This window comes from Silurus meridionalis, chromosome 24 (assembly GCF_014805685.1).
Source record: "Silurus meridionalis isolate SWU-2019-XX chromosome 24, ASM1480568v1, whole genome shotgun sequence".
Classification (NCBI taxonomy): Eukaryota; Metazoa; Chordata; class Actinopteri; order Siluriformes; family Siluridae; genus Silurus; species Silurus meridionalis.
In genome coordinates this window covers 6,321,788-6,335,343 of record NC_060907.1, presented here as the reverse complement: position 1 = coordinate 6,335,343, position 13,556 = coordinate 6,321,788, and the positions used below count along the sequence as shown (strand labels likewise).

At 39.4% G+C, this 13,556-nt stretch overlaps 1 protein-coding gene across 2 annotated transcripts in view; it reads right to left on the bottom strand.

Moving 5' to 3' along the window:
* Nucleotides 1-1,018: 1,018 nt before the first annotated feature.
* pibf1 (progesterone immunomodulatory binding factor 1) overlaps nucleotides 1,019-13,556 on the bottom strand; it is a 37,396-nt gene continuing 24,858 nt past the window's right edge. For both annotated transcript variants that reach the window (XM_046837825.1, XM_046837826.1), the window contains 6 exons: nucleotides 12,855-12,945; nucleotides 12,675-12,777; nucleotides 7,018-7,148; nucleotides 5,017-5,101; nucleotides 2,280-2,444; nucleotides 1,019-1,205 (listed from right to left, as the gene is read on the bottom strand). In XM_046837825.1, coding sequence (XP_046693781.1) covers nucleotides 1,152-1,205; nucleotides 2,280-2,444; nucleotides 5,017-5,101; nucleotides 7,018-7,148; nucleotides 12,675-12,777; nucleotides 12,855-12,945 — 629 coding nt within the window. In that variant the 3' untranslated portion in view covers nucleotides 1,019-1,151. The remainder of the gene's footprint in view (nucleotides 1,206-2,279; nucleotides 2,445-5,016; nucleotides 5,102-7,017; nucleotides 7,149-12,674; nucleotides 12,778-12,854; nucleotides 12,946-13,556) is intronic.

Genomic DNA, 13,556 nt, shown 5'->3' with positions numbered 1-13,556 from the left:
TAGGGACAAAATGTGGTATCAGATGTTGGAAAAAACACATTCAAATATTCTAAAAGCACCAAATTTTGCCCATATAGTGTATAAATTAGGACACGTTAATAACGCATTGACGCAGATTGAATTTAAAAACACAAACTTTATAAACGCGCGATTAATGCAGCACGCATTTGACCATTTTTATTAAAAAATATAAACAAATATAAAAGAGGTGAAATTAAAACCTTCAACAAAAACACACACTTATTCATGACGTCTTTACTCTGATATATATTTAAAAATGTAAATTAAAATTTTAATCACTAAACAAATATTTTACTTCAAACAAGATTATTTTGTCTTCATGCTCTATGTAAAGTTTGGCTTCACTAATAGTAAACATACGTTCTTATAAAGCATTCATGCCCATGTTGATTAGAGTATTGAAAAATGTGAAGTGTATTCGTTTAAAGCACATTGACAACAGATAAAAATGTGTGATTTAGTTGCGATTAATCGCGAGTTAACACATGACAATCGTGCGATTAATCACGATTAAATATTTCAATTGATCGACAGCTCTAATATAAATACATTCTTGCATTATGTAAAAGATGGATAGGCAACTTCTGGTGTATTTGGTGCATTAAACTTGTGTAAAAAATAACAAATAATAATCAAGAAATTAATTATGGGATGTATTTATTTTTCCCCTTAAGACGTGAAATGAGAAGAACAGAATCAGATCGCCTCCTCCAGCACCCATTCCAGAGTGAGACAAGAGGAGACACACGAGTCTTACAGTATGCACGGCTCGGGCTATTTATAAGTATTACTGTGTGTAAAGGCTTCCCGATTAAAAAGATGAGGCCGGAGACTCCTGTTACAATAAACCACGGCAGACAAAAGAGCACTTTCCTGAACATTCTACACATTTTTTCTCTCTCTGACACACACACACACACACACACACACACACACCTACCGGGTGCACACAAGACAAAAATAACAAATCCAAACAGAGTCCACATCCACAATAATAATAAATAAAAGACATTCCTTTTAATAAAAATTTTTTTTACAAGTACAAAACACACTGTTACATGACGTGAATTATGGCGTCTGTAAATAAAACCCGTACGTTGTGTTCCTCAGGTTAAACGAGTCTCTGTTGGTCACTTGGACTTCGCCTTCAGCTTTCTGTGCCACTCAGGAGCTTCTTTATTAGTCTATGAAAAGACAGAGAGAGAGAGATAGAAATAATGAGATTTTTTTTGGGCCGTTCCCTTTGAACTTTGCTGCGTATTGTGGTTTCATAAAAGATACGAAACGCCGGCCTGCCATAAGCAAACATCCTAAAACCCATTACAGGGTTTACTTGAAGGCATACAAAAGCTGAAACGGTTCACTGGTTATCCCAGAATCACATTCTCACTCTTTTTTTTTCCTTCTCACTAGTAAAGAGAGCGCAGAATGACCGCGAATTATTAGCCAGATTTAATATTAGAACTGAATGAAAGGCATTCCTTCAGTCTCAAAGCTTTATCACTTGAACACAAATAAACATGATCAGGCCTTTCATGCACTCATTATTACTTCATCATACTGCAAACCGAACCAAGCAAAACAATCCAGAACAATCAAACCTGTTCAGTTGTACATAGTTCGACATGCTGTTACAGGAAAACAAACAACAACAAGGTGATGTGATGCACCTGACATGAAGAAGGGCTACTTCAAGTTATAGGAGATCTGAGACTAATGAAATGCCTCTCGTTCAGGACTAAAATTAAATAGGGGAAGTGGTATATCAAGGGTTACGGTTACAATGCTCTGGATTACTGATCAGAAGGTCGGGGGTTCAAGCCCAGGTATCGTCAAGCTGCCACTCTTGGGCCCTTGAGCTTCACTGGGATATGCGAAGAAATCAAGAAACAATTAAGTGCCTCTCTCTATAAATCTCTATATTGTAGTCAATAGAAAATAAATACACCTAGACTTTCCTTATAGCTTTTACCTTTAATAGTTACAATGCTCTGACACTAGAGACTCCTTCCTCAATATTATCCTTCATCAACTATGACATAAGCAATTACACCTATTTGTTTTTTTATTCATGTAACCTGTCTTGTCATTAAAGCCTCAGTGTAATTCATTACTATAGAAACTGTATTATTAGTAGAATGAGTACTTTCTGGCCAATCAGCATTCAGCTTACGACATCTCAGGTTTAAAGTAACAGCACAGAAATTAAACATCAATAAACATTATGGTTTATTAGACGGGCGCTCGGGTGCACTTACAAACACTGTAGGTTTGGGTCGGAGCTGGTGCTGATGCCCGTCTTCTGTTCGGCTCCTCGGTTCTCTGGGCCGCTGTTCCACAGGTCTTCCGCTGAGCTCCTCTTCAGGCTCCCTGTTTTGCCGTGAGCGCATGCTGACCAGCACCTGCTTCATCGCAGAGAGCTCCTTTAATGCAATCAGACAACAACGTAAATCCATCAGCGAGGCAGATTAAAACTCGGCTTTCAGATCAGCTAAAACAATATATGATAAATGTAAAAAAAATATATAAATATATAGAATGAAATAAATAAATGTAAAATGTAATATGCAAAAATGCAATGTATTTCTGTATTTAATCGACATTTTCCGTTATCATATGTGCAAAATTTGGTGCAAAAGACAAATGAAAATGTAATTATATAATTTATAATATTTATATTTATAATTTATATATTTCCAACGGTAGTTTTAATTTTTGCATATTACATTTTAATTAGAATGTTGCTACTTCTATACTTCCGTAAAAAACTTCTTAGCGATCATTTAGAACTTTATTACAGTGGGCGTGGCCACACTCGATTCTAACGTGTCTGTAGTTTAAACCTGCATCAGGAAATCATTAGGTTACTTAAATCCTTTTTCGAACAAATCGGAGAACAATACAAATATACATTATCCCATAATTAATGTTTTTTGTTGTTGTTTTTTTTCCCCAGATCATTCCCACTTTATAAACAAAGGTTTGTGGTTCAAATGGGCTTTCTGAACACCCTTCTGGGAAGATGTTCCGCTAGATTTTGGAGTGTGTTTGTAGAGATTTGTGCTCATTCAGCCACAAGGGTGTAAAAATAAAGTCAGATACTAGTGTAGGTGAGGTCTTCCTTTCCAACCCATGTAAAGAATATTCACAGAGCTCATTTTGTGCACAGGGGCATTGTCATGCTGGAACAGGTTTCTCCTAGCTCACGTGAAGGGGAAATTAATCCTACATTATCCCCAAGACATCCTATAAAATCGTGTGCCTCTGACTTTGTGGAAACAGTTTGAGGAAGAACCACATATGGTTTAAGTCGGGTGTCTCAGTGCATTTTTCCGTATAGTATATCTCCATTATTTTTTTATTCATTTTATTTCAGGTTAGCAATTCACCGTATCCTTACTTCAGCAATTTATTGAGCTTAAGTACATCCGGGACATATAGTGAAAATAAATACTTTCACTTAATTCTTCTGTGGTCTCGTTGAGAAAACTTGGCATTGCTTAACATTTAAAAAAGCAAACAAATAAACACGGATCTACTTTTTCATGCTGTCAAAAAATCACCATGAATCATTTCTTGTTCTTGCATGATTTGTATACATCAATCAAAGGACACCTGAGAAGAAAATCAGCTAAGTGTGGTGATAGGTTTCAGAGTAACACCTCCGAACCAGCTGAAGCTTAAACAGGTCTCTCTTTTTGTTGCGGAATAAAACTAAAGTGACACTGATGAGCTCTTGCGTTTAAAAAAAAAAGCGAGCGTGATCCGCCTTTCAAAACGAGACGACTCTCGACTAGCATTTCGAAGAAGAAAAAAAAAAACCCTTCACCCTGTTATTTCTTGATGCGAGAACACCCAGCACCCTTGATGAATATAGATAGATGTGCCTTGGTTGTGTACATGTCAGGGGTCATTTAATATTTCTATTTATCACTCGACCACCATATGCGCTGGCATGTTAGAGCGCCGTGCGAGCGAGCAGCTGTCCGCGAGGACTGCGTGCTTTATGCCAACATGCCACTGGAAGTTGTGCACTCTGCAAAGGCTGCGCCAACAGCAGCAGTGGCCGTGTGGTTCAAAATAGCTCCAAATTTCACAAATGTGACATGATCTTCAGTCTTAGGCTTGTCGTAGGTGCAGCGGCCAGGGAATTATGTGCGGTCGATCATGTATGAGAAGTATATTTATTAAAATAAACATTATTGTTATTAATTTCCGTTCGTCTTGCATTTGCACGCAGTCTGAAAAAAAACGATTAGATACGAATTGAAGCGATCACACCAGGTGAATTCATGAGAACTCGTTCAGTGGTGTGACAGGAATTTCCAGTTGCCTACACACACAAAATAATAATAATAAAAGAAATTCTTTGCCGGTCATTTGCATGCAAATAATGGCGGCATGGAAAACATTCTTGCGAATTCAAGTGCTGACGGACACACTGCTCAGTGACACACTCAGACACTACATAGGCATTATCATTCCCAGTGCCAACCCAGCTCTAGGTAATTAGGCACCAGTGTGACGTTGTGAAAGGGAAAGGCTTGTTCGAGCAGAGGCCTGGAGTCACCAGTGTGTGACTGGCATTTTGCATGACAACCCACAGAGTCTGTACAACAAAGAGGGAACACCCAGAGGCAACTTTCTCTGTGTGTGTGTGTGTGTGTGTGTGTGTGTGTGTGTGTGTGTAAATGATTTAGGCAGCGAGTGTTTCCAATGAAACACTCCAGGCACTACCAATAGCACAATCTCATCTCTATTTCTCGTACGCCCACATTTCAAATGCCACACACCTGGTGGCGAAGATTCAAAACATTTTAAAAACAGCTCTTCTTTTTTATCACACAGACCTGAATAACCTGAGGTGAACCCTAAACAAATCCTTAGTTTGAACTGAATTGGAGGCTTGCACCATATTACACGACAATGCCTCCCTGGATGATGCAACGCACCACCCCCTGGGCGCGTTTGTCAATGTGCCGAGTCAGCCGTTACCTCTCTGTGGCTCAGGAGCCGCTCCAGGTCAGCAGCCATGTTGTTTTTCACCTGCAGCAGCGATGCCCTTTCTTTCTTTAGTGCACTATGAAAAGATATGAAAAAATATAAATGATAACTAAATGCACTGAATAGATTAATAGACCTCTGCTATTCTGAACTGATTCTGATGCACAGCTATCCTTATACGCAAGTAGGAGTAGCAGAATCAAGAACTCACCTAATCTGTTCCTCAATATAAAAGACAGTTATATCCCCAGAACAGACAACTGGCCTCATTTGTCGAATATAAAAAAATATTCTTTTGTAAAACATTGGCAGGTTAATTTACACTGGAAAAGTCCCGTTTGTGAAAATCCAGTTAGTATATAAAAAGTAAACACACACTTGAGTAAGTACATTGAGGTGTAAAGAGATTCCAATGCACTATAATTAAAAAAAATAATAATAATAAAATAAAAAAGATTTTGTGTCATACAGTATGAAAGACTAGTTGACACGCTGCAATGGCTGAGCTGCAGCATTGGAAAAATTTGCCATCCTTTAGCCATCTTTTATTGGGTTTTTAGGTGTCATGAAATACACTAGATAAACTCAAAACTCAAAAATGAAACAACTGCCATGAATCTTGTATTCTTGTAATTCATCAATCTGCCTTTACATTTTTTATTTACTTTTAAATATCGATGTTGCGTTTTTGAAAATCGATACTGTATCGCCAAACAAAATATCGCGATACTCACGTATATCGATATTTTCTTATACCCCTTAGTTCACATTCATACTAAAGGTGTTCAATAGGGTTGGAGCTCTACAGCAGTAGATTTTCCACTTTTCCCATGTAAAGCACATCTTAATGGATCTGGCTTTGTGTACAGGAGTATTGTGTTGGAACAGGTTTGGGTCTCCCAGTTCAAGTCAAAGGAAAATTTCATTCTGCCGCATCCAAAGACATCCTTTACAATTGTGTGACACCTTTGTGTCCCAATAGATAAGTTCATATAGTGTATATCTAATATTTATCTCATAATAATTCAGCTGTATTTGGTGCCACACTCGGGGTGTGCAGGAAAAACTGGTAACGGGTCAATAAAAACATGGAGTTGTTGGGATAAACATAGCTTAGTGTCATACCAGAAACAACTCCTGTGGTATATTTAAGTTAAGGAAAAAAACCCACTGTTTACTGTTTGCTTTTTCTCTAGCCTCTAGCATGGCCTCTTAAAAGGGCAACACATGACAGGACCTGTCATCTTTTATTTGCATACAAGCATAACGTAATTGTTATTTAAGAAATTCAACTGATTTGTCTTTGTGATAAGATGAGATTACCAAAAAACATCTACATCGTATGCTAATTCGGCTGCTTGGCAAATTTATGGAAAGATGCAATAGGTTGTAGGTTTCCTTGACACACAGGTTTGTATTTGCGTAGAAGCAACCACTGAATTTGCATGGTGCTTTTCGAAAGCACCTTAAATCAACTCCAGGGATGGAGTTTCTTATAATGATAAGTCCTCATCTACACATCATTGGTTTTGACCTGCCGTCTCAGTGTTCTAGATCTGCTCCTTCACACCAGAAGACCTCGGGTATTCTGATCACCCAATGACCCAATGATATGAGCTAATAAAAAGCAACTATGCTTTTCATTAGCTTATAGATTTGGAATGCAACCAAAACTACTTTTATGCAGCGGGAATTCGAATTTCATCATAAACTATCCATTTTCCAATAGTTTGAATGGAAGTACTCGCAGCTGATACGACTGAGCTCGATTTTCCTTACGCTACATAGACCATTATCAGTGTCTGCATCTGCAAGCACACTATCTGTAACAGCGTACATAAAAACAATATCTGTGTCTGTATCTGTATTCGCTCAGTCCAAGGCGAGACGTTCTTCCCAAAACAGATAAACCACTTTCAGCACTCCCGCTCCACAACAAAACAGGGTGTGCAGCTGAAACTGAAATCCGGGATGCCGGCGGTGAATACAGACCTCACTTCCTCTTCCAGCTGCGAGAGCCGGTCTTTCAGTGACTGGATCTGCGCATCCCGCTGGCGAACCGTCTCGATGAGGTAACTTTGCGGCTGCGGGGCCTGCTGAAGAAGCTGATTGGCTGCTTGCAGCTGAAATGAATGACAATAAACAAGATGAAAAAAAGTAGTTAGTAGTATGAGAGAGAGAGAAAAGGAAATAAATAAAGACTGAATAAATGATCGAATCAGCCAATCATGTAGTGGCAGCACAATGCAATAGCTTCGGGTCATGTCCACAAAATGAAAACTTCAAATAGAAAATTATCATCTAAATAATCTGGGCTGGTTTTAGTTGCAGAAGCTGCAGATCTCAAGAATAGTTTTCTCCAAAAAACCAAAACACATCCAATTATGATGTTGATGACAGAGTGTCAAGGGAAGATGGTCGGATTTAACCGAGATGACAGGATGGCTGACATCCAGGATGATGATAACTCACTCACTCACTCTACAGTCAGAAGCAGAAAAAGGATCTCAGGAAGCTCATGTTGAAACATAAAGCTGATGGGCTGCAATAACAGGCAAAAACTGGACAGGCTACAACAGTGATTTGTGGTCGTTATGAGTAACATGGTATATGTATAAGTAATGTCAAATCTTCCTTAAAAATAATTTGAATAAGTGAAATAAAATCTAACCGAGTTTATCCCATTTATCTTATCCCATTTTTCTCATAACATTTGATGAGAACAGTTACTTAACAGATACTTCCTTTATTAAGTGACATACAACCCCAATTCCAAAAAAGTTGGGACGGTGTGTAAACTAAATAAAAACAGAATGCAATGATTTGCAAATCTCATAAACCCATAGTTTATTTATAATAGAACATATAACACATTTTAACTGAGGAAATGTACCATTTAAAGGAAAAAATAAGGTTCTTTGAAATTTGATGGCTGCAACACGCCTTGTAAACAAATTGGGACGAAGCAACAAAATTCTGGAAAAGTAAGTGTTAATAAAATTAACAGTTTTCATAACACAGATACATTTGCAACTAATAAGGTTAAGTGACAACATGTCAGTAAGATGATTGTGTTTCTTAGAGAAGCAAAGTCTCTCAGAAGAAAAAATGGGCAGAGCTTCACCTAAATTGTGTCTACAATTTGTGGAACAATTTCAGAATAATAATAAATAATTTAAGAATAATTTCTCCAGAAAAAATAGAGAAATCTCTGTGCACAAAAGGCAATGGCGAAAATCAATATCGGATGCCCGTGATCTTTGCATACAGCATCGATTACAATACCATGACGTCATAGTAGAATCCTGGTGCTGAACTGACCTGCCTGCAGTGTAGACATTTCACCATTAGAAAAAATTTGGCACATCATGAAATGGAAATACAACAAAGAAGACCCAAGTGTTGAGCAGCTACAATCCTGTATCAGCAAATATATGGGACAACATTCCTCTCCCAAAACTTCAGCAACTGATCTCCTAAATTCCCAGATGTAAACATGGTCCTGTCCTGACTTTTTTGAGACATGTTGCAGCCATCAAATTAAAATTTTTAATTTAATTTTTAATTATTTTTAATTAAAAAATGTTATGTGCTTTTTGTTTTATTGTGAATAGAATATGGATTTAGGGGATTTGCAAATCTTCACATTCTGTTTTATTTACATTTTGGAACTGGGGTTGTATAAACTGACTAAATAACAGAGATTGTCAATAGCAGGCCACAGCTGAAAGGGCCATTAAATACATGCTAATCAAAAAAGAGACGCCACAAGATTTTGCAACAGGGAAAGACACAAGAGCGATCACCTGGGAGAAAAACGTGAGGTGTGTGAAAAGTGCAACACATCGCTGGAGCCAGGGAAAATATTGTGCATGTCTGAAGTACGTCTTGGCTTTAGGCATGCCAGTCCTCATGTGTCAAGTCTGAGAAGATGAACAGGCAGCAAATAGTCTTTTACTGGCGGCCATTAAAGGAGAAATTAGCTATTCATCCCTGCGAGCTATTCCGTGATATATCTTAGTGTGTACGTCCGAGCGGGTGCTTGACTGACGTCTCGCTGTCAAGGAAGTCCGAATAAATGCATGCTATGTTTATGCATGTTGGATAAAGAATGAAGTCTGAAGCAGAAATCTGGTCTTAAAGCAGGGAACAGAGTGAACTTAGAGTATCATGCACCGCTGTAGGACAGAGAGCAAGACAAGTGCAGACTTGTGTCAATACCTGGTCCAAGTTTGACTCTGGGCGACTCCTCAACAGGGCACGAAGCCATGAGGAAGAATGAATGTCAGTGATACCGTGGATCAAAGCGCTTCAGATTCCTTGACAAGTATCAGCGATGGAGTTTCTTTACTGCTTATGGGAACTAATCGAGGGCTCGAAGCTGCAAAGGGCTCTCTAACTCTGTCTCTCTCTCTGTGCATTTGTTCTGAATTTCTGCCACAAACACCAATCTCGATCCTTATCTTCTTCAATAAAACTCCTTATCATGGGACTATTCCCTGTGTGTGTCAATCAGTTTCACATTTCAGTGTTTACACTTTACTGTACACATTGTAACGTGCTTTCAAGTCTAAGTCCAAGGGGGAAAAAAAAAAAAGAAGAAGCAAGGAAGATATGAAAAATGTAAGACAGGTTAAAACAGAGTGAGAATAGGGACAGAGGAATCAAGTAGGCATGAGAAAGAAAGAAAGAAAGAAAGAAAGAAAGAAAGAAAGAAAGAAAGAAAGAAAGAAAGAAAGAAAGGAACGGTGTGTTTTATACTTATCACATGTACTTTACAGAAAAGTGAAATTATTTCTCACATATACAAATGATGTGAGGAAACTGAAGTCAAAGCACAGGTCAGCCATGATACAGCCGCCCAAGAGCACTGAGTGTTAAGGGCCTTACTCAAGGGCGAAGGAGTGGCGGGGGGGGCGCCATGACCAGGGTTGAAAAAGGCAAGAAACGAAAGGAAAGCCGCAGGCAAAAGTGAATGAAAAATAAAAGAAAGCTCTGTCTGTTGTCATCTTTTTCTTTCAGCCCGGAACCAGTGAGATCTGTTACAGGTTTGTCATATTGCCACGTGATGTAGCAACTTTAATTTAGCAAATCCTGCAACAGTTCATCTCTCATCTGCTCAGTGTTGTTGATCTTAAATCTAAAATATCGGCCATATAACAGAGGTAAAGTTTTTTAGCTACCAGTTCAGTGTCGATCTGCTCTTCATCCATCTTCACCTAAACTCCGTACTGCACACCGAAAGTCACATGACCACTGCCTTAACCACTGCAGCAAGTGTGTGTGTGTGTGTACTTTATGAACATTCAATTCCACATTTATTCTCCATTGGCTGTTCGAATAACCTTCACACTTCTGGGAAGATGTTCCACTAGATTTTGTGGAAAATTGCGTTCATTCAGCCACATGGTCTCTATTAAAGTCAGGTACTGGTGTAGGTGAGGTGAGGAGGCCTGGGGAGCAGTCAGCGTTCATATTCAACCCAAAGGAGTTCAATAGGGTTGGCGCGCTATAGCAGGAGATCTTCCACTACAACCCATGGAAAGCAAATCTTCATGGAGCTGACTTTGTGCATAGGGACATTGTCATGCTGAAACAGGTTTGGGTCTCATCGTTCATGTAAAGGAAAATTTCATTCTACCGCATCCAAAGACGTCCTATACAATTGTGTGTCTCCAACTTTTGGGGAAGAATGTTTGGGGAAGAAACACATCTGGCTGCAAAAGTCAGGTGTCCTGAAACTTATGTCCCACATAATGTCCACGTCATTCAATAAATGCGTTTGAAACCCAGCGCACGGACGCGAAAAGATCGCTGGAAAAATACTCAAACTGCAACATCTGTGACTCATTCCCAAGTTTCACGAGCCTCTGTGAACTCTGGGGAGTTTCTACATGAATTTAGCAAGCGGAGGCGTCTGCGCTGTGTGTCCATGTGCCGCTCCGGGACAACGGTGGAACCGAAAGAGAAGCCATTATGACTGAAAGTGAAATCCGTAATGAGTCGGATAGTTGGAAATTTGCTGAACGAAATGTGACAAGCTAAAAAAAATCAATAAAAGTTGTGAATTAAATCGCAACGTGCCTCACTGCGCCTCGACAATCCGGGCCTGCTAAACGTTGGCAATGTGCCGTTTCTTTTGTATAACAAGTCTACATTTGTTTTGAAGGATTAAGAACGCTGGATGTCAGTGAAAAGTGATGATGTGTAAATATTAGGACATTCTTTGGCACTCTGGATCAGAAACATGATTCTGCTACTCGCGAGTGACCGAAGGAAGGAATGAACAACTCTTCAGGTTAAACCTGCAGTGATGAATGTGACAGAACAACAACCCACTTCCTGAACTCTGGGATCAACGAGTCATCCCATGCCTCCCTGCCCCACCCATCCCAGAGAGAAAGAAATGGTGCTATGAATGTACTGTCGCGGTATTACTCTCTCTCTCTTGTCAATCACAGCAACAGTAGCCAATCGTGAACATCTGTGAGCTTGTGCATGCAGAATAGAGCAAATAGCACCTTCCTCTAAGACATCTGGCCAAATTAGAGAAAGATTTTGGAAAACTCAAAGAGATGAAGAGAATACTGTAGATTTGTGTGTTTATAAAGACTCTCTTGTGCTCAAAATACTTATTCACAACTCACCATTTCTCTTAATCCTACTCTCCAGGTATCACTCAAAAGAGAATGGGTTTCAGGGTCTTTTTTTGTTAGGGTTTTCAGGTTCTCCTCCCGGCTTGTCAATATGTTCTAAGCAAAATTATTTGCTGTGTCACAACCAGCAGTGCACCGGAAGGCGTTTTCACTCTTTGTTCTAACTGTCTTAAGACGCTGCATGAGAAGTTGAGGACAAGTATTCTCATGGCTGACATTTTGGACAGTTGTTTGAGGCACACAATTGTATTTCCTGATTTTGGATGTGATCGCATAAAATTGTCCCTTCATTTAAACTAAAAGATCCATTACTCAAACTGGTACCACCAAGTTAAAGGCACACAATTGTATAGGATGTCTCAAGATTTGGTGGTAATAAATTCTCCCTTAACTTGAACTAGGAGACCCAAATCTGTTCCAGCATGAAAATGTGCACAAAGCCAGCTCCATCAAGATGTGATTTCCATTGGTTGGAGTGGAAGATCTCCTGCTATAGAGCTCGAACCCTATTAAACACCTTCAGGATGAATATGAGTCCTCCTCACCTAAAATCTCCACAAGCACACTCTAAAATCTAGCGCAACATCTTCCCAGAAAAGTGGGGGTTATTATAATAACTTTATAATGGGGAATAAATGTGGAATGGGGTGTTCAGGTGTACATAAGCAGTGGCCGTGCTATTAAAGTGTAAAGGCTCTGAAACTCTCAGAAATCTGGATTTCTTCTAATGCTGTTTTAAATTAGCCGACACTGCTCCAGATTTGTTTTTTTTGGAAAATTGTAAGAAAATAAACCAAAAACTGTTGTCTGTATTAAGCACACTGAAAATAAATCACTACTAAGGAAACAAAGAAAAAGAAAAATGACGTGCTTGTATTTGTGGCTGGGTCTAAAGATGAATCTGGGGTTTTTGGAGCTTATGTTTTCATCTCTGTACAATGACGCATGACTAAGAGTATAAGTGTTGATGAATGGGTTTTGACAGTGCGATACCTCTTCGCAGAGCTGTCCTGTGTGGGCGGAGCTTCTCTCCAGGTCTCTTCGTAGCTGAGTATTTTGCTTCTCTAACTGCAGGACCCTTCTTGCTAGATGAACACTGCACATACATACAGACACACACAGGTAACATCGGGTTAAAGCTCTGGTAACACACGTGACCTTCTCCACTCTCACCTCTGTTTCAGCCTCCTCTTGGCCGTGGTTGGCATGTTCGCTCCATATCCATATGAAAACAGCACCCTCTCGGCTTCGTCCTCGTTTTCCACTATAAAACACGCAGAACACGTGAGCGTCTTGATGCGGTTGGACATGTCTCAGACCACCCACCTTCAAGAGCAAAGGCGAGAGGCTAAGTACGCTGATAAACTATTATCTCTCCTGCTCAGAACGTACAGAAGTTTTCAAAACAAAGCAGTGCCAAAGTGATTTAATGAACTCGGCAATAAATGGTGTTGAAAGCCAAACGATGTGCAACAGACAGAAATAATTACAAAAAAAATAGTTAAGAGTACTGCAGTGTTTTTTTTTCCCCCCCTAACAATCAGTCACGTCTGTAATGTACAGGTTATTAGCTCCAAACGCTGAGGGCATGTCCACACTAATACTTTTATTGTTTGAAAATGCATATTTCTTTTCTCTCGGTTTTGGCCTTCTGTCCACACTGAGACTTTCTAGCTTTTTAAAAACGCTCTTCAAAGGGGATAAAGTTTTTTCACAGTGCAGTGTGGAGATAATACAAATGGCGGACAGTACAGGGTCAATCGACAGCAGGAAAAAGTGTGCGTCATCTACGGCATAGGAGCATTTTATATTAAACGCAACAAAGAAAACTGTACCTGCAAGTTATGCAAAGCAGAGCTTGTGTGGGATGGAAGT